At 45.4% G+C, this 23,622-nt stretch overlaps 1 protein-coding gene across 1 annotated transcript in view; it reads right to left on the bottom strand.

Annotated features, from left to right (window-relative positions):
- The window catches only part of CACHD1 (cache domain containing 1), a 68,060-nt gene that overhangs the window by 1,508 nt on the left and 42,930 nt on the right, over positions 1–23,622 (bottom strand). The window contains exons 10-26 of the mRNA XM_009069676.1: positions 21,934–22,083; positions 21,403–21,526; positions 20,694–20,811; positions 19,405–19,573; positions 16,863–17,005; positions 15,371–15,552; positions 13,797–13,907; positions 10,644–10,766; positions 8,512–8,611; positions 8,283–8,399; positions 6,859–7,019; positions 6,123–6,209; positions 5,845–5,961; positions 5,081–5,232; positions 4,395–4,556; positions 3,328–3,405; positions 2,321–2,422 (exon numbers count right to left, since the gene is read on the bottom strand). Of these exons, the coding sequence (XP_009067924.1) occupies positions 2,321–2,422; positions 3,328–3,405; positions 4,395–4,556; positions 5,081–5,232; positions 5,845–5,961; positions 6,123–6,209; positions 6,859–7,019; positions 8,283–8,399; positions 8,512–8,611; positions 10,644–10,766; positions 13,797–13,907; positions 15,371–15,552; positions 16,863–17,005; positions 19,405–19,573; positions 20,694–20,811; positions 21,403–21,526; positions 21,934–22,083 (2,196 nt within the window). The remainder of the gene's footprint in view (positions 1–2,320; positions 2,423–3,327; positions 3,406–4,394; positions 4,557–5,080; positions 5,233–5,844; positions 5,962–6,122; positions 6,210–6,858; positions 7,020–8,282; positions 8,400–8,511; positions 8,612–10,643; positions 10,767–13,796; positions 13,908–15,370; positions 15,553–16,862; positions 17,006–19,404; positions 19,574–20,693; positions 20,812–21,402; positions 21,527–21,933; positions 22,084–23,622) is intronic.

Below are 23,622 nucleotides of genomic sequence, written 5' to 3'. Positions count from 1 at the left end.
CCTACAGACCAAGAAATCTATGGAATCCACCTGGGAAGGGTTTCATGCTGCAGGTCCATGAAGCCAAATGGTATTGACACTTCCAGCTGAGCTCATGCACATCACAATCAATTCAAGGGTGTCTATGGGCTAAAATATCTGCTACTGGAGTCTGAGAAGTTAAATAAAACAGATCAGGAGTGATGAGACATCACATTCCCTGGGATATCCTAAGGAAATGATGTCACTGAGAAGGCAGCTAACAGCTAACCCTTGCTTGCTCAGCCAGGAAGCTGTAACAGGTCCCTCAGAGAGGTTCTGTCCCTTTCTTTTGGAGCAGGTGCTGTGAGTTACTAGGAGGTTTGGATTTATCACTGCAAGCAGCTGTTCCCACTCAGACTGCCAAAACAAAAACCACCTCAGTGTTTCTAAATGCAAAAAAACCCCCAAGCCCACAAATGAAATTTGAAAGGAAAAATATCTTCTTTTTATTATAAAATCAATCTTTCCCAAAACCTTGGGCTCAGAGCTGAGGCAGCACTGGTGCTTCCGAGCATCTCAAGCAGGTTTTCAGATGGGGACACCTAAAAGAAGTGTGTTAAAAATAGCAGGCTGAGTATCCAAGGCTGGATCTCATTTCCCATGGATTGAGTCATGGCTCCTAGCTGGCTGGGAGGAACTGGGGAAGAAGACTGGGCAGCCCTTTGAAGAAGATGGAATTACAGGAACTAAAAATAGCATTCACATTTCAGATGGAGGTAGATATTTCCCCTGCTAACCCTGACAGGGTGACTCAAAGATGGGAAGGATTTGCCAGGACTACAAGAAACAGAGCAAAAGGAGCATTAATCTGGTAAATCTGCCTCAGCACAGGTAATCTGCCCCCAAATCCAGGGTAATTCCTGCTAGAGCAAGATTGTCTCACAGACATCTGTTCAGCCACCTTGCAAGGCTTTGGCCTTTGGATTTCCTGTCCTTCAGCAATTCCATTAGTGGAACCACTGCCTTAATGCTGCAGCAGATCTGCTGTAACACACCCAGCTGGGGCTGCTCGAGCTGACAGCTGTGCAGTCTGCCCTGTCTAACCCTCCTCTTAATTTCTGTTAAGCCTCCTCATGACTCAACAGCATTACACCCTCCTGACAGCTTTCCAGACTTAAGGAGACTTAGTCTCAGGGCATGGGAGATGTATCCAAACTCCCTGAGCCCAAACACGGTTGAGGTGTGTGTGTGTGTGTCAAGACACACATGGCTGAATGCCCTTTGCTGCTGTACATGTGCACGGATAATGATGATCAGTGTTTGCTTAAATGTGCTGTAACATCACGGAATGGTTTGGACGGGAAGGGACCTTAAAGCTCATCTTGTTCTACTCCCCTGCCATGGGCTGGGACACTTTTCACCAGCCCAGGTTGCTCCAAGCCCCATCCAACCTGGCCTGGAACATTCCCGGGGATGGAGCAGCCACAACTTCTTCAGGCAACCTGTGCCAGTGCCTCAGCACCCTCAGAAGGAGGAATTCCTTCCCAATATCCCATCTAACCCTGCCCTCTGGCAGTGTGAACTCATTATTCCTTGTCCTATCACTCCAGTTCCTAACCAAGAGTGCCTCTGCAGTTTCCCCTGTAGTCACTTCAGATCTTGTCAGGTTGCTCTGAGCTCTCCACACAACCTTCTCTTCTCTAGGCTGAACAGCCCCAACTCTCTCAGCCTGTGCTCATAGGGAAGGTACTCTAGTCCCCTTATCAGCTTTGTGGCCTCCTCTGGGCTTGCTCCAACAGTTCCATGTCCTTCTGATGATGGGTGCCCTCCGAGGTGATGGTATGGACTGAACATGCAATAGAAAGGCTGAGGAGGCCCCTGACACTTGCTCTCTAAATCCACACTAACTTTCCCCCAGCAAATGCAGATGTCTAACACCTGTTGCTGGAATTTGATGAAAGATGGGCATGTCAGGTCAGAGAAGACCCTGACTTCATTGCAAGGCATTGGCTTTCTCCTGTGTAGCAGGAGATGTCCCTTATCTCAATAAAACATTTACAGTGTTAGGGCTGGTGATGGACGAAGAGTATCTGTAGGTCTGAATTCTGGTCACCCAGTGGAGCTGGAAGCCCCAAAACCAGACATGGACCATGTGTTTAGCTGCTGATCTGACAGCACTTTCTCCCTCACTGCCAGGACTATCCACCAACAGCTGTCAGAACCGTTTAACCATGAAGCAACAAGGAGCAAAGGTTTTGGCTTGTTTTGGCAGCCTTATCTGCAAGGCGTTAGGCATCTGAGGAAAACCACATCAGCACAGTCATTAACCTGGGCCCAGGGCAGTGATCCAAGGCCTTACCATGGTCGCTCTCCGTCCCAGATCGCCCCCAGTAGCGGCGCCGGCGCTCGGGGCTGTGGGCATGGCGCTCGATCACCGCTGCGATGAACCGAGTGTTGCTGACTGGGAGGGACAAACACACACAACTGGGTTAGAGGAGGGGTTTTCCTGGGACAAATCAGGCAAAGGGAACATGGAACAGGCTTTCTGCAACTAATTCTTCTCCAGTACTCCTTCTTTCAAGAAGGCTGTTGAGCGACAGAGAAGGAGTGAAGAGATGGTGGTTAAGTGTGGGATAGATCAAGATCCAGTCAAACTCATTCATCTTGTCTGCTTGGATTAATGGAAGCTAGAGAACTACTGTGCCAATGCTGAAGAACCTGTGGGAGCACCAAAAGCCAACTCAAAATAAAGCTAAAATGACATGGAGAAGCAGTAGATGGAAGCCATGAAGCTCAGATATGCTTATTTTCCATGTTGAAGTGTTGACACAGTCTCAAATCTTGGGTGTTGTTTTAGTGATGGCCCAGGGAAAGGGATCTGGGCCCACCCTGGACTTCTCCCAGAGCTGAGGTGCATCAGCTCACCAGGGTCATGCAACCTGCCACTTTGAATGGCAAAGAGCTACAGTCACCCCAAATCAACACAGAGAAGATTTACTGCCATGTGTGCCGACCAACCTTGGCCAGTGCTTTCCAAGGCTGCTCAAAGGGAGGAGCTTTCCATACCCTGTGCTGTCACAGTAGCAATTTTGACGCTGATCAGAGCTGTTTCTGGAAGGGTCATGACAGGAGGTGTAAGGGCAAACCTCCCATGCACAAAAGGGAGATCAGCCTTTTAGAAGTGGAAAATGTGACTTTTCAGCACGAGACTGAAGGTGAACTGGATGTTAAAACACTGTTCTGTCATTTTCTACTGCTGATCAGCACAGGACTTCCTCAGAGATCTTTAATTCTAGTGTATTAAAGAAGAGGTATCTCATTCAATCTAACATATTTTTTTTCACAGCACAGTGGTTTGGTACTTACTGATTCCTCTGTCTTCATGGCTGTCATCGTCTCTCTCGTCCCTATCATTTTCCAGGTTGGACATACGCACTGACATCTCTACACACCATTACAAACAGAAAAATGCAACTGTTAAAGAGAAAAATTGGGGATCATCTTACTCCCAGCTGTCAGCCTGGGAACAGAGTGGAAGCACAGTGTGTTCCTGTGTGTGCAGACATGGTCTGAGCTGGGGGTGCTCCTTTGCCAACACAGGTGGGATTGGGGAGACCAAGAACATGCTACAGCCCATCTCCCCCTGAAAGGAACCCCTTTAAAGTGCTGAAGAAAGTGGTCTGATTAAAACAGAGCTGAGGTAATCAAATATAGAAGTAATTAGTGCTGATCACACTTAGAATCACACACTGGTTTGGGTTGGAAGGACCTTAAAGGCCACCCAGTCCCACCCCCTGCCATGGGCAGGGACACCTTCCACTAGCCCAAGTTGTTCCAAGCCCTATCCAACCTGGCCTGGAACACTCCCAGGGTAGAGTTCTCACCTCTCCATTTTATCTTTCTACCAATACACTTTCTCCCAACACAGTTTTGCCTCTCAGCCTTCAGTGGTTTTATCTCCCTATGCACAGACATTCCATGAACATCACAAGGACGAGAAGGAGGAAACACAAGTGAAAAAAAACACATCCCAAACAGCCCAAGCAGAAAGAGAGTGAAAACTGTCTCACTCCCAGAGGCAGTACTGCTGTGCAGGAATAAACATATGGGATGGGTGTGCTGGGACAAGGAGCAGAAAGCTGGGAAGCTGGATTAGAGTTGGAGCTCTAGGAGAAGCTTGGCTTCATGTCGCTGAGCAGCACTGAGGGCTTTGGGCAGTCCAGCAGGCAGGCCTGGCTGCACCCAGGAGAGGGCAGCAAGACACAGCACCCTGGGCCAGGCCTGGCAACAGGGAAACCAAATGGGGTGAAGTGTTGAAACAAAACCAAGCAAAGAAGTCTGGGATTGCTTTTTGGTTTGGTTTTGATTGTGGTGGTGTTGGTTTTTTTTTCATTTCCACCCTCCTATTTGTGTCCCCTGAAGTCTCAGCTCACCCTGGGCAGCCAAAGGCGACATGTGCTGGTGGCTCCTCCGGTGGATCTGGTGCCGGTACGCGTACACAGCCAGGACAAGCACCATGATGCAGCCCATAATGCCTCCAGCCACTGGGCCCACTGGGGCACTTTTGATCATGTTCAGAGTGATTACTTCATCTCCTACAGCAAAAGTTACAAAAGAGTGGGAGAATAAAACCCATAAATGCTCTGCAGAAAGGTTTAATTCGACAACATGGAAGATTAAAGAAGCTCCTGAAGGCTTTCTGGGTGCTTGGCTGTGGCAGGACAGCACACTTGAAATACAAGAGGAAATTCAGAGAGGGTATATCAAAGGGTACGGGAATTTATAGTTACACTGAGCTAAACATCAGTATTTTCAGAAAGGTAACCCCCCCCCAGGCCTGAGATACTTCTTTCCTGCTTGATGCACTCTCTGTGTTCGTTTACCACTTGCCTAAGAGATAAACGTTATGTGAAGCATATTCTGAAAGTGCACGTTAGAATCACAGACTCACAGAAAGTTAAGGGTTGGAATGGACCTTAGAGATCATCTAGTCTCAACCCCCTGCCCTGGGCAGGGACACCTCCCACCAGAGCAGGTTGCTCAAGGATTTATCCAGCCTGGCTTGGAACATTGAATACCAATAGTTCAAGGCAGGATCTGCTCAGAAAGGCTGAGTTACCTATTGCTCCCAAGTCATCCACGTAGGGGCTCTTGGCTCCCACAATGCCCCCAAAGCATTCCTTCTGAGGGGCACAGTAGGACTTGTCCAGATGGGTCTTCCCATCGCTGTCCACCATACACCACTCGCAGTCCAACACTCCAAAGCAATCCCTGAACATGAAAACCCAAACAAGACCACAGTTACTTTCCAGTTTCACACCTCTTATTTGCAGAGCTTAGTCTGTTTCAGAATAATAAGACAGAGGGAGGCCAAAATCATGTCTAAACCCTAATGTACATAACATTTAGCCATGAAAAACTTTCCTGAAAATGCTCAAGTGCCACAGGGGAAGTTTCACAGGGAAGCTGTATCTCCAGCATGCATCTTCCAAGTCTCTGCTTTGGTTTTCTCCTGTGTCACTCAGCCTGAGCAAAGGGAGACCTCCCACTTGTAACTCCTCCAGTAAGACTCAGTGTGGTGAAACCTGGCTGCACTTCCATCCCTTCTCTGCAGCTCTTGGAACAAGGAGGAAGGATTTGGGAAGTCTGGTCAGAGCACAATATGTTCTAGGCATCTCAGGTGCCTGGAGACTGCTCATAACTAGCAAAAAAAAAAGCCCTCAAGCTTCTCTATATAACATCAGGAGTAGAACATCATTCTGGCATAATTTTTTTCCCTTCTCTCTTTTTTTTTTTTTTTGCTTTAAAACCTGAAGGCAAAGCTATTTCCAACTGTTCATTTCCACCACAGTCTATTTTGAGGGCTGCGAAAGGCCACCTTACCCACTCTCTGTCCTCTGGTTGCACTGAGTGTTAATGCACTGTGGGAGGGCATCCTGCAGGCTTGGGTCGATGGCTGTGAAAGTCATTGGCTCCTGATGAACTTCACAGCTTGGATTCCTGTGTTGGGGCAAAAAGTGAAGCAGTCAAAGCACAATCAGAGGCATCTCTTTTACTTCTTTCATATCGTCGGCTTAATTATACTAGAATTGTGGCTATTTGGTGCTGTGTGAGCTGTAAGTCAGCAGGACAAAGATCCCTGGGAGGAGATCTGCTCTCACCTGCTCTCAGCATTGGTCAGGTTCCCAGTGCACTCGTTCACCTCCAGTGGGCACTCACAGGGGCACTCACACTCATTCTGCTCCATCCTTCAGGGGCAGAAAACACACAGAGAACCCATCAGACACTGCTCCATGATTTTAACCCCACAGCACAGCTCTGGAACAGCAGTTGCCATGGAGAAGGCCATTCAGTAACCTTTCTCCAGAAACAGGGATGGCTCTGTTCTGCACTGGGACTGAGGGCAGTGTCATGACAGAGACCCTGATCTGTTACCCATCCCGTGGAATTTCAAAAGTAGGCAACCTGTGAACAAGTCTCATATCTAGATGTAAGGATCCTTCTTGCCAAGGCCACAAACATGTGATTTTGGTGTGGGCAAAATCTGCTGCAAGCACTGGGATTCTCTCAATGACAAGCTCCATCAATCCACATAAAATCATGGGCATTAATATGCCAGGAGAAAGGGTCTGACCCACAAGTAACTACCCCTGACACACGGAGTCTCTCAGGGCCTTTTAGCATCATATACCCAAACATCTCAAGAACAAACTACCCTGACAACATGGCAAAGTCCCCAAGACTCATACAAAGTGCACATGCAAACTATTCTATTTTCACTTCAGTTTTGCACTGATTTAGCTCATCAGTTAAATGTGGCTTTACAAACCTTGAACCAAGGAATAGGGAGCAAGTAATTGCCTGGAGCAGCCTATTCCCTTCCCACCTCCTGCTCACCTGTGGCAGTTGAGGCAGAGCCTGTCGACCATGCTGCAGGCGCAGAAGGCCAACGAGTCGCACGTCTCGTTGACGATTCCCACGAAGGCATTGGTGCCTGGGATCCTTGTCAGCCTATACTTGGAGCAGTGACTGCCATGCACAAGGTTTGTCAGGTCACCCTGGAAAAATCAAACAGTGTTAATGGTGCAAAAGGTTGTTTTAGGAAGCTGAAGACTCTTCCTCTTCCAAGAGAACCTACAGGGCTGAGGGAACACAAGTGCCTTCACATGTAAGAGGTTTGTTAGTGTTCATCAGTCTGTTGAGTTTGGTTTCCAAGGCTTTCAAGGGTGGAAAGACTTTGCTGAAGATAGACACAAATATGCTTAGCTTGTGGACATTATGACATGTGGCAGCAGCAGTTGACATTTCACTCCCTCCCATTGCTCTCCAACCCATCCCTACCCCACCAGCCATGGGTGACCTCCACAGAGGCACTGCTCTCACAGGGAGGCACCAGCACCACTTGATGAAAACTTCCTGGCACATGTGCCTTAAAAAAACTACACCACAACACGGTACTGCTCTGATCTGCTCATTGCTGATTCCCTTTTGCATGCCACAGTGTGAAGTTTTTGCTCTGTCCTACACAATTTCCTTCGCAATAACACACTCCCCACTTGGCATTTGAAGTGTGGGGAAAGTGTTTACGCCCACCTGACATAAATCAATGTATTCTGACATGACTTTTAAATGGTTTTGACACTCATTTCCCACCTTCTCCTCCCAGTAACAAGCTTCTCCCGCAGAGCTTAACATCTTGAATAATTCTGCAGGGACTTTGCCAGGGTGGATCTGTGGTGCTGTGAGAGATGACAGCCCCTGGGTCAGACCCCTCAGCGTGGCTGAGCACAAGAGGAAGCTCATGCACAACTTACAGGGACCACAGAGCTTTCAGGTCCACAGTCTGACAAATGACACTCTGAACGCTCATCTACCTTGCCCCAGTAAATGGATTTATTTGGACACCTAACTAAGAGATAAGTTATTAGAGATCTCACAAGGGGATGTAACACTGGTCAGAGTTGGAAGCCAGAGGTCAGGTCAGAGCCAAAGCAAAATATCCCAGCTATTACTGGTAAAGCCTTACACAGTAGCAGGGAACTGCTCTTATTTCCCTGATGCTGGCTGAGACTTTGCAGACACCACCCCCAGTTGGCCAGGGCTCACATCCATAATCCCTGTATGCCAACAGACTGCTGGTGTAGCACAGCCTGTGCAGCCTGGGGTTGTGTTTGGAGAGGGGGAACAGAGGCCAATCCACAGGGAAGGTTGGCTCCCAGCCTCGTCTGCTGATCCTGGCAAGGGTTTGTGTTTCCACCAAAAGAAACCCAACCCAACCAAAGTACATTCAAAAGCAAAATCAAATAGAAAAACACACTCACCACTAAGCTGGTATTAAATTTGTAAAACCTCTGAACTGTTCTGTCGCTGAAGCTGTTGCAGAGGTTTTTCTTGACGAAGTTTGGGTGGTTCAGAATGTCATTTGCTACCAGAGGCTCCTAAGTGCAACACATAGGGTTTTATGCATTTGCAATCAGACACCAACAGCAACTGCTTTGCAGCTCAGAAATTAGGAATTAAAGCAATAAACCAAGGGGAAAGGAGCCAAACCTTGTGTGTGATGTGCTGCTGCTCCACAGGGGCATGTCCTTTGGGATCGATGAGGGTTGGATGTGCCACGAGGTACCCTCTGTCTTCCATGATGAAGCACCTGCCCACAACAAACACAGAGAGAGTCTCCATCAGACCTCCTCAGAGCCTCCCATCAAACCTCCTCAGTCTCCCATCAGATGTCCTCAGAGCCTCCCCCATCAGAGGGTCAGATCTGGTCCCATCAGACCCCTCAAGCCTCAGAGAAATAGTGTGAAACAAAACATGATCCGAAATTTACAGCTAGAAGAGGAACTTTTAAGGGCTTCCATTTCTGAAAATAAAAGAAGCCATTAAACAAATTCACTGCTAAATGTCTTTAAGGAATGTATGGGGTGTTCCCCTGAAGCTTTTCCAGCTGTTACTGCTCCAGCAGCCTCCACTATCCCACTGGGAAACGGAACTGATTGGAAACAGAAAGGAAAACCCATCAGTGTGTTGTCTTGTCTGATTGGGGAAGATCCAAAAAGAAATGAAGCATAATGAATTTGGAAATCTTTAGCAGTTTATTAATCTGCTATGTGACTAATTAAACAGAGATTTCACACTCTCCTTTAATGACCTCCTGCTCCAGAATTCAATTTAACAGGGAGATAAATCACTCCTGTTCCTCTCTCAGCCTTCCCAACCTTTTCAGCTCTTCCCATTAGTTTCCCGTGTGACTTCAGGGAAAGATGTTGGATCTGTGTCCCAATCCAGAAAGGATTAATCCATCCTGCTCTGGGCCTCTCCCGTTTCCATAGCCGCAGACAGCGGCGCTGGAGAAGGCAGAGGAGCCCCAGCACAGGGACAGCACAGCCTGTGCCAACAGCGAGAGACTCGGTGGCCACAGAAGGGGAGGTTACTGCCCCTCACTGCTCCCAAAAGCTCAGCAGGGTGGCAGCCACAACCCTGGCACAGCAGGACTCTGGCTGGTCTCAGCCTTCTGCCTGTGATTCCCATGGGGTCTGCTATGACCTACAGCAGCTCAGGAGGGAGAGAAGAGCACTCATCTCTGCTCTTTAGGTATACAAAGGAGTCAGGCACACTCTGAGTTGGAATTCTGGGGGATTAGTGATGTGGTGTTTTTTCTGAAAGATGCCATAGGAAACAGGAGGGTGACTTGGCTAGTGATGACCTCAGAACTCTGCAGGGAGGAAAAGCTTAGCAGAGATACACTACAACACCCCAAACACCTGCATTTATGCAGACACTGGAAGCATTAGATCTGACTTCTACATCAGAATGGTCTAACATTGAACAATATGCTCAAATTCCCCATTTTGGGAATGTAGGAACAGAACAAAGCATGTGATCTCGGTACATATCAGTAGGTTTTCACTGTGAGGGAAGAAAGCCAAACCAGAAATCCTGATTTATTTCTTTTTATACACTATAAAATATATAAAAAATACCCAAACCAGAAAAGAACTGGGGGAAGGATGACAGAAAACCACTTCCCTTCCCAAATTTAAGCTGTAAAAACAAACAAAGGACCAGCAACAATGCCCAAACCATGTTATCATGTTACTCCAGATGCAAACCAGAGTCTATCCCACCCCCAAAGTGATGTTTCAAAACAGGATAAAGATCCACTGAGGTCTGGATGAAATGAGATACTCCAGATGAAATCAGGCTTCTGGCTGGTGCTGTGCTAAGTATTGCTGAGAAAAACATAACAGCAGTGTATTTTAATAACTATAGTTAAAATAACTAGAGACCCTGTATCATTATGACATGCTCGGAGTAACTAAACAGGTACAATTAAAACAAACACAAGGACTAGGAAGTGTGTTCATCTCATAATGGGTTTTTCTCCCCAGAATGTCACTGAAGTCTAAATATAACAAAAAAAAATAATATGAAATCAGTTATCTTCTGCTGTTGTAACTCTGCAGACTGTTTACTTAGCTGATGGCAGTTTGATCTTGAGTAAGAAAAACATCCACATAATCCTTATGAGAAGGACAAGCACAAGTTTTACTTGAAATCAGAGAACACACACTGGAAGGAACAGAATCCCTGAAGAAATTGTATTGAAAAGAACCTCTGGGTCATCTGGTTGAAGGAAAAAAATACTTTAGATATCTACTGCATGGTAGGAAGAGCCTTACCTGATTTTGTTTCCCCCATCCTGGTTACAAACTGGCAGCAGATCCATGAGAACTTTGTAGAAGTATCTCAGGGTGAAGTCAATGCCCATCACTGCCACGGAATGCCCTGAGGACATCTGAGCACTGCAGAGAGGGGAGGAAAAAAGGCTGTCAGGGCTGTATTAATAATGAATACTTTAATTACTGAGCTCCCTACTTGAGAAGGGCTTTGCTGGCACAGCAGTGACCAGCTCACATCCACAGGAGCTCAGCTCACCCTTCCCGTGTTTCAGGGGACACTTGGAGCAGCTGAGAAGGAGGGAACAGTGTCTGAGCAGTGTTAGGAATTTGCTGCAAATCCTGATGTTTCTCCACAGAAATTGTTCCTCATACAACCCAGAGGAGAGAGGAGACAGCCCAGAGCTGGACCACACCCAGGAACTGACCCTTCCCTCCACATTCTCCTTCCACTCTTACATACTCCTCTACCACCTACAGACATTTAAAGTTTAGCAACATAAAATGGGACTAAAAACTCCCTTCACAGAGGGAGGCAGGACACTGCTCCTGCATTTTCAGCACCCAAATCCCACTGCTGTGGGGGTAGCTGCACCTCTCCTCTTGCTCAGCCCCCAGTGTGAGGACCTGAATATGAAGCTGCCATAGACATTGTGCTAAATCCCTAAAACTCCAAAATGTAGAAGTGATTCTGAACCTCTACTTCTAACACCCCAATTCTCCAAGGCTGCTCCCTGAAGAGCTGAGAAGGCACAGTCAGACCAAGTCCCTCTCACCCCAGAAGGACACAGAAGGACCCTGCATCCTCAGATTGCAGGGCATGTTGTTTTGGACTTCTGTGGGCCTTAACCCTATGACCCAGAAGGCACCTTTGACTTGTTGCTCTTTAAAATATACTGTTCTAAATAATTTTCTCTCTGAGGACAGGAATAAAAACATTTAGAAAAAGAAGATGCTGAAAGGCACAGCTGGACTACACAGAGTGCAGTTCTGGCCACCCCTTAGCCATGTAAACCCCACTCTGTTTACTGGACTGAAGTGTCTTTGCTTTTAAAGAGGTGCAGTGGAGATGAAGTCAAATCTACTGTGTAGGTTTATAAATAGAGATGCTAAAAACCTGCATTTAATTTACTGTTAACATAACCCATTCCATGGAGAAGGAATGGGAGAAAGGATGACAGTGAAGCAGCACAAATACACTTAACTGTATGTGACAAGGCATCAAGTGATGAAGTTACTGCTCTGTCCTAACAGACATAAAGCTATTAGGAACACTGTAAATATTTTAGCTTCATTTTTAAGCAGTAAATCCTCCTGGCTTGCTGTTGCCAGCTGTATTAAACAACTTCTTGCATAAATCTTCTATTCCCAGCCTCCAAAATAGAAATAAGATCTACATGAAATGGGAATGAGAGGTAAGTGTCAGCTCCAGAGACACTGAGTTGGTATTTAAGCCCCCCCAGCAGCCTCTAATGCCTGAATGCCTGTTAACTCCACGGATTCCTCCCTCATCCCCTGGACTTTTAGCTCAGGCCTCTTTGGGGATTATAACTGCATGTGACTATAAGCTTCAGAGGTCATATTTACCCAGGAATCGCACTCACATCTGCCAAACTTTGTTTAACCATTCCTTAATCATGTTCTAATAACCCACATGAGCTTTAAGTCCTCAAAGCTAAGTAAACCATCTCATACTAGATAAAAATCAGAATTTGGATTAATTGCACTTCTCTTCTTACCAAAGTGCTTATTTCCCCTAAGTAAATTCCTCTGTGAGAAGCACTACACAGGCACTGGGCCTGGGGATACTCCTGCCAAAACACACAGGGAGATGTCCTGAGGTGGGAAATCCCTCACAGAGCTGAGATGTCTCTGGGAAGAGCACAGGAGTCATGTCCCATCCTCTGCTGGCCTTGGGGTCTGTGTTTACCAGGGCAACCTCAGGAGTTACCTTTGTCCTGGTGGGCTATAGGATGGGATGTGCACAGAAACCATGTGCTCAGCAAAAGTCTTGGAAGAGATTCCATGTAAAGATCAATATGAGGAACTGCTGTTTCTGAAACTTGGGAGAGTTTATGATAGAAAGGTTTGGGACAAGTTCTGTAAACATCTTACATTTCAAACCTCAGCCTCAGCCTCCAGGAGGGAGCTGGAACAAACAGTCTGGTCCTCAAGGGAAAGGTCATTTCATAGAACCATGGGATATCCTGAGTTGGAAGGGACCCACAAGGATCATGGATCCAACTCCTGCCCTGCACAGGACACCCCAAAAATCCACTCTGTGCCTGAGAGTGTTGCTCAAACACTCCCTGAGCTCTGTCAGGCTTGGGGCTGTGACCACTGCCCTGGGGAGCTGTTCCAGTGCTCTGGGGTGGTTGCACCCTCAGCACTGACAAGATGTTCACAGAGAGACTGACTCCACTTCTGGCAGTATTAGCTTCTTAACATGTGGCTGTGATGGTCCTTTAGCTGTATGTGGTTCTGCCCCCAAAGGCACATGCAGCTGCTCCCACTCTGATCTGTTTGCTGCAATCCTCTCAGGGCAGTTCACAGGCTTCACCTCAAGTTCTTCTTCCTGAAAGCCCAGAAGTGCTGGATTTAAAGAGCCCAGGCAAGGAGTTCCTCAGTTTCTGGAGTACAGACAGCTCTTGAATTAACCCCATTTGTGGCCTGACCTCTATTTGGAGCTGTTTTCACTTCTTATTCCCTTCCAAACATCACCTGGTACTTAAAACAGAAGAAGTGTGAGTAACCTCAGGAAATTTAGGGATTAGCAGTCTGGATGGAGAAGTACTTGACTATCACCAGAGAGGAAATTTATCCCAGACTGCCTGAGGAAAGCAATCCCTCTCCTCCTCCCAGTTCCTTGACATGTCATCTCGTGTTCATCCAAGAGCACTTTAATCAATCACTAGTCAACCTTTTTTTCTCTTCATATATCCATAAAGCTACAGAACATAAACCTATTCATACAAGGTGGATTTTTCAGTGTTTCAATACACTATTTGATGGAATCAACACTAGTTCAGTACATTTCACCACAAGCACATGCAAACCAGGTTTGGTTTTCAGTCTTTGAACACACACGTGTCACCAGCATTTTTCTCTCCTACCCAAAGGCTTCTTGCTTGACACAAAGCCCCCAACACCATTTACCTGGAGGAATGGACTGTGTGACTGATGGTGACAACATAACCAGCACCTCCAACATCTAAGTAGGGCCCAGTAAAGGTAATTAGTCCTGGATTAGCCACTGCATGCAAGTACCTAAGGGAAGCCAAAAGAAATGTTTGTAATTAGTGAAAAATGATTACTGTAACTTTAAGACAATCCTTGCTTTTGCCAAAATATACAGACTGTGAACAATGGGCCACTAAAAAAATGCTTCTTAATATAAAACAAGCACTTAAGCACAATTAGGACTCTGACCTAAACCAGACTGTCTCAGTAAATGGGTCCTCGGTACATCCAACTGCATTTAAAAAAGCTCACTTTACTTCTGAATACATTTAGGGCAATTTTAGACATTTTTCCCCAGAACAACATATGACTTAGTGCCAGCAGAGACTCAAACTCAAAGCAAACAATGGTAAATGGAGGAGAAATGACATAATTGATGCAAGGAAATACAGAAATATGTCAGAGAGTGATTAGAAATTGCAATCTCTTAAAATTTACTGTGAGCATAAAATAAGCCACAATCACATAAAATATTTTCCTTACTGTCATAAGAAAGTTTACGAAACTGTTGGCAACACTTTTGTGTATGAAAAAGTGATTACTCTGCTTTTTCCTGCCTCAGTGCACCAATGAGCAGCTTAACCTACTTCTACTTTGTTTCTAGTGTTTTACTTGCATCTTCTTTGCTAAACACTACAAATTTGGCTTTATATAAAACCCAAGATAATACTTCATGGTGTGCATGGAGCTTTTTCAAACCCATGGATTGAGGAAGTCAGCAAAATATGAAAGAAAACTAACCAAACCAAAGCCCAAACCAATAGTGAAAATAATTTGGGAGCTTTTAAAATGGAGACAAGGGATTGCAAAACAGGAGGAGGAAATTCCTTCTGAAGGAAAGTAGGAAGGAAGGAAGACAGCCTGAAGGAAAGCTACCCAGTAGCTATGGGCATGGTTATTTCAGGGCAAACATGGGTCAGGATTGCTGCAGCATGGCCAGGGGAGTGGACCTGGTGCTGGCTCCTGCCCTTCCCAGTGTCACAGTGTGGCAGCACCTGGCCAGCTCCCTGCCACAAATCCCACAGGTCAGAAGACACTCAGAGCCCTCTGAGCCTTTCACCTCTGATGTACACAGCTATGTGCCCACATCAGATGCTGGTGCATAATCCACAGTCAAGCCAGCGAATTCCTCCTTTAGAGCAGTGAGGAAACCTGCTGCAAGCAAACAAAAAGACTCAACAGCCCAAAAATCGTCTGAGGAGCTGCAAACACTCCTGAATTAGCTAATCCCTAAAGGGGATGCTCATTTTCTGCGTATTTATGTTCCCATCTGCCAGAGCTGGGTTGGGAAACACAAACCACCCCATGACATGAGGAGGGTTGAAATTAGAAGCAATAAATTTCACAAGCTGTGCTTAGGCACTGAGGCTTTTCCACATGCTGAAAACTTTTCTAGTTAAAGAAAAAAACCCCTCAGGCTATGAAATCAATACCAAATATTTCCCTTCTAGTCCTTCAAAAGCTTTGCTAAAGGGACCCTAAAAGCTCACCATTGTCTCCTGGTGGGATCAAATGCTTTGTCCATGAGGGAACCAGGGTAAATCCGGAGCACCCCATTGGGGGTTGCTATGTAACGTCTCACAATGTAGCTGTTCAGGCCACTGATCTCCATCTGTGTCATCCATTCATCGGTGCCGTGACTGGTAGCCATGACTTCATTCCTGACAGAGAACTGCAAGACAAAGGCAGAGCTGGCAGGGTTCCTCCCCAAGGCTTCCAGGCAAAGAGAGTAAGCTGCTCGAGGAGGTTTCCCAAAGAGCCATCGGAGATCAGCTACACTCAGTTGCTTAGTTAAAGTCTTCTCACACCAGAGCTGGCACATTCCAAGCAGTGGAAAAGCTTGTTAGAATGAAATACTGTTGTTATCTTTGTTGTTTTTAGAGTTTGTTTTTTTCATTTCCAGTAAATACTACTAATGCTCTGTTGGCACAGAAATTTCTCATTCAGATGCCTAGGAACACAAAGGTATTTCTGCTAAGAAGTTACTGTAGATTTAGCTTTTCCAGTGTTTGTTTCAATAGCTGTTTATGAAATTTCCCCCCTATTCTGGGGAAGAAGCTCTCTCCCTCCCCTCCTAGATGGGATATTGGAAAGGAGTTGTTCCCTGTGAGGGTGCTGAGGCACTGGCACAGGTTGCCCAGAGCAGCTGTGGCTCGTCCCACCCTGGGAGTGTTCCAAGCCAGGCTGGATGGGGCTTGGAGCAACCTGGGCTGGTGGAAGGGGGCCCTGCCCCAGGAATGAGATGAGCTTTAAGGTCCTTTCCAACCCAAACCATTCCAGGATTCTGCAATCTTGGAACAGAAATATAAACAATAATACCCAATAATTTGCAACTCCTCTTTCACCAGGAAGGTTGTTCATCTGCCTCATGTTCTACTTTTCAATCCATCCAACAGTTCAGAGTCTTAACAATGGACATAGTTCCCACCCCAACCTGCTGGGATCCACAATTTGGGCTTCTGCGATCTGGCAGCTCCTCTTGGGAAAGCTCAACACATGATCCCATTGCATCTGCCAGTGACTCACACCTGGGACAGAGATGATGTTTCCTAGTAGCGAAGCCTAAGCCTGGAGCTGGAGACCCACTGGTCAGGCCAATATGTCCAAACTGGCCCTTGGAAAAGAGGTCCATTAAGAGCTGGAGGCAGCAAGAGAGCTGCAGAGGGACTTGGAACAAGGAATGACAGGACAAGGGGGAATGGCTTCTCTCTGTCATTAGGATTAGATGGGATACTGGGAAGAAATTCCTCCCTGTGAGGGTGCTGAGGCACTGGCACAGGTTGCCCAGAGCAGCTGTGGCTGCTCCATCCCTGGGAGTGCTCAGGCCAAGTCGGATGGAGCTTGGAGTACCCTGAGCTAGTGGAAGGTATTGCAGCTTTGAGGTCCTTCCCGACCCAACCTAGTCTGTGATTCCATGTTAGTGTGGGGCATGAAGAACCATGTTCTGCAGGGCTGACCACGCTGCTCAGTCCCAGCAGGTACCTTGAGGCCGGGGTTGGCGATGAGGCGCGTGTTGTCGCTGAGGTAGGCTGTGTAGTGTTCCACCATCCGCTTCGTCTCGGGCTGGCTCAGGTGCTCGTAGGGAGAAGAGAAGCTTCCTGCAGACAGCATTACTGTAGGGCTTTCTGAAAATACCAAATATGAGGAGGGTAAAGATACTGAATTGCACGTTTTGCATAGTAAAGACATTTGAACCACCAAAGGGATCTGATGTGGTGTCTTCGCTGAGGATGTGTGGAAGAAATTACACTGATGCACTCTCTGCTCCTCTACTCCCCACGCCTCTCAGCATGCAAAGTGCACAGCTCCTTTAGGTCATTTTGGACTGTGACTGAGGGCAGGAAACAAAGTTTTCCACCCAAACCAGAGCACTTCCCAGCACTGACAAACAGTCTGCACATGAACTGCCTTCCTTGCTTCGAAAGACAGAAGTCATAATGTTAGTCCAACAATGTTACTCCAGTTTCTCTGATCTCTATTTAATACTTTGATGCTCTTGTAATCAAATCTGAACAAGTTCTGAATTACTAATTTTCTAATGATTACAGAAGCTGTTTTCCCTTAAGAAAAGATTTGGGGCTAAAAAAGAAACGAAGTATCCATGTTTGGGTTAGGTATCCCAGAGGAAAGCAAAAATTAGCATTTCCAGTTGCAGATAACGAACAAATGGGGAATCATGAGCAGAGAAAATGGAGCTCACCAATAAAAGTGCAGCTGTCTGGGGTGATCCTGGAATCATCAAGGTTGGAGGAGACCTCTAAGATCATCACATCCAACCATTAACCTGTCACTGCTGTAACCTCTAAACCCTAAACCATATCCTCCAGTGCCAGATCCAGACACCTCTTAAACACCTCCAGGGATGGTGACTCCACCACCTCCCTGGGCAAACCTATTCCAGTTCCTGGAACAGGGTGATTTTCAGAACAGGCTAGAAAGTAAACTTCCCATGTGCCAAATCAGCCAAACCAGACAGCGTTTTGCTTTTAAATAGAGAAATGATTATGCAGGGCTGAAGGCTGGGAAGGTCTTTCCTGAAGATTTGACCCATGGAACCTGAATTCCCTGTGTGGAATGGTCTCCAGAGGAGAAATTTCAGTGAAGTGTTCTGCTTTTAGTCATATTCCTCTGTAACACATCACCATACACCCAGCAACCATCTGTGCTGCAGTCAGCACTTACAACTTCTACTCCAGCCCTTCATCTGCTTCCCAGACCAAATATTCTGGTGGGATTGCATTTTGCTTTGCATTAAGTTTTTCCACTTGTAAGCCTGGCATTTTTGGGATATTTTCTGTTTATATCTTTCTGGATATAAGATAATCAAGACTAGGCACCACATGAAAGGAAGAAAAATCCCTCTATTTAAACAACTGGGAAAGCAATTTCCATAGGTTTGTCCAGTCCCTCCATAACTCCTCCAGTCTAATCTCACTTGCCTATATTGCAGGCCACAAGCAGCTAATAGCTCACAACTGTGCCACTAATCCTCCATGAGACCTTCAAACCATGCTGCAAACAAAAGCACTTCATTCAGGACTGCTTATAATATAGCACAGATTTGAGCAAAACACCCAAGATTAATACCTAAACATGAAAGCTTAGGATGTTTATATGAAATGTCTCTATGCTCTTAGGATATATTCTGGTTTTTAAGTTCCTGATCCTTTCCAGAACTGCCACTGGACACTCTCCCTCTTTCCAAAAATGTTTGAGCAGCTCCTGAGATGGGCCAGGTAGAGCAGAACCAGCTTAGCTTCTCAAAGGCAGGAATGTGTAAGAAGTTTTAAGCAGGTAAGGAGGAGCTGGAAACCGCCACACCACTGAAGTTCTTATTTCCCTCAACAAGCTTAACTTCTGACTTCTATGGTATTAAATGCTTTTGGCAGGGAAAAACTTTCCTAAATCCAAAGTGAAAAGAATAGCAGTTCTGCACCAGTGACTGGGACTTCATCCTACTTATGGTACTTGTCAGTAAGCTGCTTTCCAGCCAAGAGAAGAGGACTTAGTTTAAGCTCTCTCCACTCTACTTTCTGGGAACTTGATCAAGCAGGACTCACAGTGCATTTATCTCACATTGATCAGCAGCACCACTCATCCATTGGGCAGGTAACTATGATCAGGGACGAGCTGTAAGAAGGTAACAGCCGATTAGAAAATCAGCCTTGGCAATAAAAGCTTCTCAGAAGGAGATGATTTCCAGTGGCTTGTGAGAAGAGTTTTACTTTCTGCTGCCACAGAAATATGCAGGAGGTGTGACAAGATGAGGACATAGCCTCAAGCTGTGCTCGGTTGGACATCGGGAAGAATTTCTTTATGGAAAGGGCTGTCAGGCATTGGAATGTGCTGCCCAGGGAGATGGTGGAGTCACCATCCCTGGAGGTGTTCAAGGAACACCTGGACATGGCAGTCAGTGCTCTGGGCTAGTTGCCAAGGTGGTGATGGGACACAGGTTGGACTGGATGATCTTAGAGGTCTTTTCCAACCTCAGTGATTGTGGGATTGTGAGGCAAGAGAGCTGTACCTAGGGTTGCCAACTGCTTGAAGTGCAGGCAGGCGTTGGGCTGTCCCAGCAGGTCCAGGCGGTGATAGAGCAGTTTGCTGCTGGGGACCGTGTTGAGGTTCTTCAGCTGCTTGACAGGTATTTCTGGCTGTATGACCACCACACACAGGATAAAGGATGTGTCCTGGACCTGAAAAACACAAGCAAATCATCAAATGGAGACAAAATGTGGAGGAGTTACAGAGCTTTTATGTACTGGAGTCACTAAGTTGTATAAAAAACATTTCTCCACAGTCTACACACAGAACTTGTATATATTGGAGCCACTAAGTTGTACAGAAACCACTTTTCCATAGTCTACACATAAAAATACTGTATTTTTTTTCCCTGAAAACTAAGTAAGACCTTCATTTTCTGCTCAATTAGCACAATTTCCTAACAAATTTCTAACAGTATTTGTGGTTATTTTTCAAGTGTCATTAACAGAGGAGAGGCTGGAGGTCCCAGTGAGTAAACACATGCTGCTATTCCCTGATGAAGGGAAGGATACAGACAAATTAACTCTCAAAAGCAAGATGTTCTCACTTCCACTCAATTTCGTGCTGTATGTGCCACATTTTCCTGGTTTGTATATTTGAAGGATCCTATACCAGACTCGACTAGCAAACCTTGAAGTGTCCCAGCTGCTCTGCAAAGGGTATTTGATATTAAATGCAGCATTAGAAAATTAGCTGCAGACACCCTCCTGTGTGATTTCTGCTAAACAATGACAGGTTTAATCTCTTAAAACTGCTCAGCTTAATCTTTTAGGTTGGATTTAACTTAATACTGTGAAATGATCCACAAGTAGCCTCTTGAGTTTGTTGGTATGAAGAAATAGCCAATTATTTCTGGCATCAGTGAAATTCACCTGGATTATATTTAACCTTAGATTCCATGTTAATCTTTGGGTCAAGATTAGTGTTGATACGTTCCAAACTGAAGAAAGGCAGTCAGTTGCTAGAGGCTCTCCTAAAGCTCTTACAACTGGTAACAGAGCAACATCATGCTCAGTTTCAAGGAAAGCTTTGATTTAACTCATGTTTGTAAGAAAAGTGTGAAATTCCAGCAAACATCACTGGCTCCTGATGCAGCACTGGCACAGTTAGCATTTCCCAGCTGCATTGCTGGATGGATTACTAGATTCAGCACATTAATGCACTGTTCAATGTATGTACTTGCTCTATAGAATCACAGAATCATCAGGGTTGGAGGAGACCTTTAAGATCACTGAGTCCAACCATCAATGCCATCCTGCACTAATTCCTTACCATTTTCCAGGCATAGCTGACATTGTAGGCTTCTTTCCCAATCTCTCTCAGCTTGTTCACGTGCCAGGACAGCGAGGAGTTCACAGGAACTGTGATGATTTGGCTGCCCAGGGGAATGCTGCATGGGTAGATATAACAGCCAGTGTTTTATTAAACACTGAGCAAAATTATTGCAACTTAAACAAAAGAATCTATAATATATTTATAATATTGTAAGATAGGAAGAAATCAAGTGTTATCTTCTTAGGTGAAGGAAAGTGTATGTGTGCTGAATATGCATTAATGTACCTCAACCTTTTGAGATAACCACACTCAGATTAGGCAGAGGATAAAGAACAACCCAGAACAAAGAGTGGGAAATCTTCCCTGCATGGAAGAGAGAGATTAGAAAGAGTATCCCCCCTCCAGATCAGCTGTGGAAACCACTGTAGGGCACTCCAAATGATGAAATAAAAGAAGCTGGAGGATAACACTAACCATAAAATCATAGAATCATCAAGTTTGGAAGAGACCTTTAAGATCAGAGACCTTTAAGATCATTGGAGACCTTTAAGATCACCAAACCAGAATTAACGGAGGAAAAAGAACCTCTATCAGAGTATTTAGATATTGTAGGAAAAAGGAACTTACATCCTCCTAAAACTCCTCTAGAAATACTTCTGGTGCCCTAAGGACTGCTCAGGTTTGGATTTGCATCCCAGTTCCTTACCTGAGGATGTTCTGGCGAACCAGCTCAAATTTAGGGATGTTCTCATAGTGTATGATATCGGTGTGGAGTGGTGGCTCAGACAGCAGGTAGGGCCTGGTGAGGGATGGGTGCATCAGAGTGTATCCTAAAAAATAAAGATACAAGGCCAAAGGTTGAATGCATTGTCCCAGCTGAGCCCAGCAGGGATATTTATAGAGGGGGAAAAGGAACATAGAGATGCCAATGACCAAGAAATATCATCAAAGAAGCTGCAGATGAAAGCTTGAAGAACTAAGCCATGGATGTCACACATGTAGAAAATCTGCACAGCAAGTGTTGCAACATCAAACCTCCAGGACTTTCAAGTCATACAGTCATGAATCCACCTAAAATCTCCAGCAACTCTCAGGTAAAACTAACCAACAACATGTAATTAATCTTTTAATAAATATGATTCCTTATAGACTATTTGGAGACATGAGAATTCAGAGTCTCCTTCTGGTGGTTAATGGCCTCAGTGGGACTAGAAGAGATTATCAGAGCCCAGATTACCTTTATTATCGATGAGGAATGTGTAGGAACCCAAGGAGTCTTGGTAATAGGTGACGTCTTCCAAGATATAGGCAAGATTAACATCTACTCCAACAATCCCCAGCAGCAGATTTCCAAAGTAACATGGTTTACTGACAGTCATTATCAGACCTTGGGATGAGAGGAATAGCAGAAAACCATGAACAATAGTATCTAGCTAATTATTGTCAGAGGAAAGAGAACATGTTACACTATTGATTCTTATATAGTATTCCTTGCTGGAATATGCACAGGGAAGCTCAGCAGATTAGCTACCATGTGTGGCTGTTGTTAGCCTCTCTCCCTAATTAATTTCTGTGTTTCTGATAGTGACCTAAAGTCCATTTAATCAATTTATTAAGACACACAGCACAAGTAATGTTTGGGGGAAGGTTGCCAGTCTACGAGATAAGAAGAGCCAAAATAGTATTTTACATCTTTAACATCATTTAAGGCAATTTGAAAACTAGGGGGAGGAGGAAGGAAGAGAATTTGTGCTTGTAAAGCAATAATATGGATGAATTATTGCTCATCCAATTGCATATTCACCATGTTAAACCTCCCCTGCTTAACTAAATCCCAGTATTGCCACTGTACTGGGAATGATACCCATCGTTACACAATTATGTGGGATGTATCTTGTGCCTGAGGTAAGAACTCCTGGTAATACCTTATTTCTTTTATTTGGAAACTCAGCAGCTCTTCCTGCAAACCAATATAAAACTAATTTGCATGTAGAAGCTTTTAAGGACACTTTGAAATCTATGTCAGACAAACCTTCTCTATTGCACCATTTCTAATCCTTTGGTTGCTCAAATGTTCCATTGTGCTTGGAAATGGCTTTGTGAGAGAGCAATAACACAGCTTAATCACCAGGTTAGGAAATGCAGCAAGGAGTAAGAGTTCTGACTCAGGAGATTTGCTCAAATAGCCTTAAGTTTGTTTTGGGACTCAACACAACCTTGAAAACTATTCAGCAACCCTCAACTACTCTTATGCACTAGCTGAGACTGAGAATATATGGTTGGACTTCTTAAAGGTCTTTTCCAACCCTAATGATTCTATAGGCAAAGTCCTGAATGAAAAATGTGGAGTTTGCTCAATTATCAAAGCAATATAAAATCCCTAATGTATTTCCAGACATCTCTCTGATGGTCACATCTCTTTACAGAGAGGTGTCAGATGAGCTGCACAGGAACTAGCAGCAGTAAACCCTCCCACTCTGACCTTCCAGGCATGGTCAGTGAGCTCCAGGAAGGGCACCACATCCCAGAGGGAAAGGAGCAGCAGCACTGCACCTGCTGGTGCTGAAGGAAGTGTTAGCTCAGGCAGTGAGGCCCATACTGGGTGTATGGAGGCAGCTGCTCAACCTCCTGAACCCTAAAAGGGGTTTTAAGGCCTGGATCTTTCCTTTCACCTTAAAATTAGATGGCATGATAGCACCAGCCAGCTCAGGCTTCTTCTTCTGCCCACTGCTGGGGCAGACCAATTTGCTGAAGCCAATTTGCCAATTTTGAACAATAATTCATAATGTCTTTTTGTGCATATGCTAAACTGATTTCCATCCTGCTCTTACAGAGGTCTGACAGGCAGTGCCAAGCACCCCTATCTCCACAGCCTGGCCATGGGGCATGGGTCATAAACTGGTTGTGAAGAGCCACTGCTTGGGGT

The sequence above is a fragment of the Acanthisitta chloris genome, unplaced genomic scaffold (genome assembly GCF_000695815.1).
Source record: "Acanthisitta chloris isolate BGI_N310 unplaced genomic scaffold, ASM69581v1 scaffold12302, whole genome shotgun sequence".
In the NCBI taxonomy this organism is placed as follows: domain Eukaryota; kingdom Metazoa; phylum Chordata; class Aves; order Passeriformes; family Acanthisittidae; genus Acanthisitta; species Acanthisitta chloris.
Note: the sequence above shows the minus strand (reverse complement) of the source record. Positions and strands in the feature narration are given on the sequence as shown.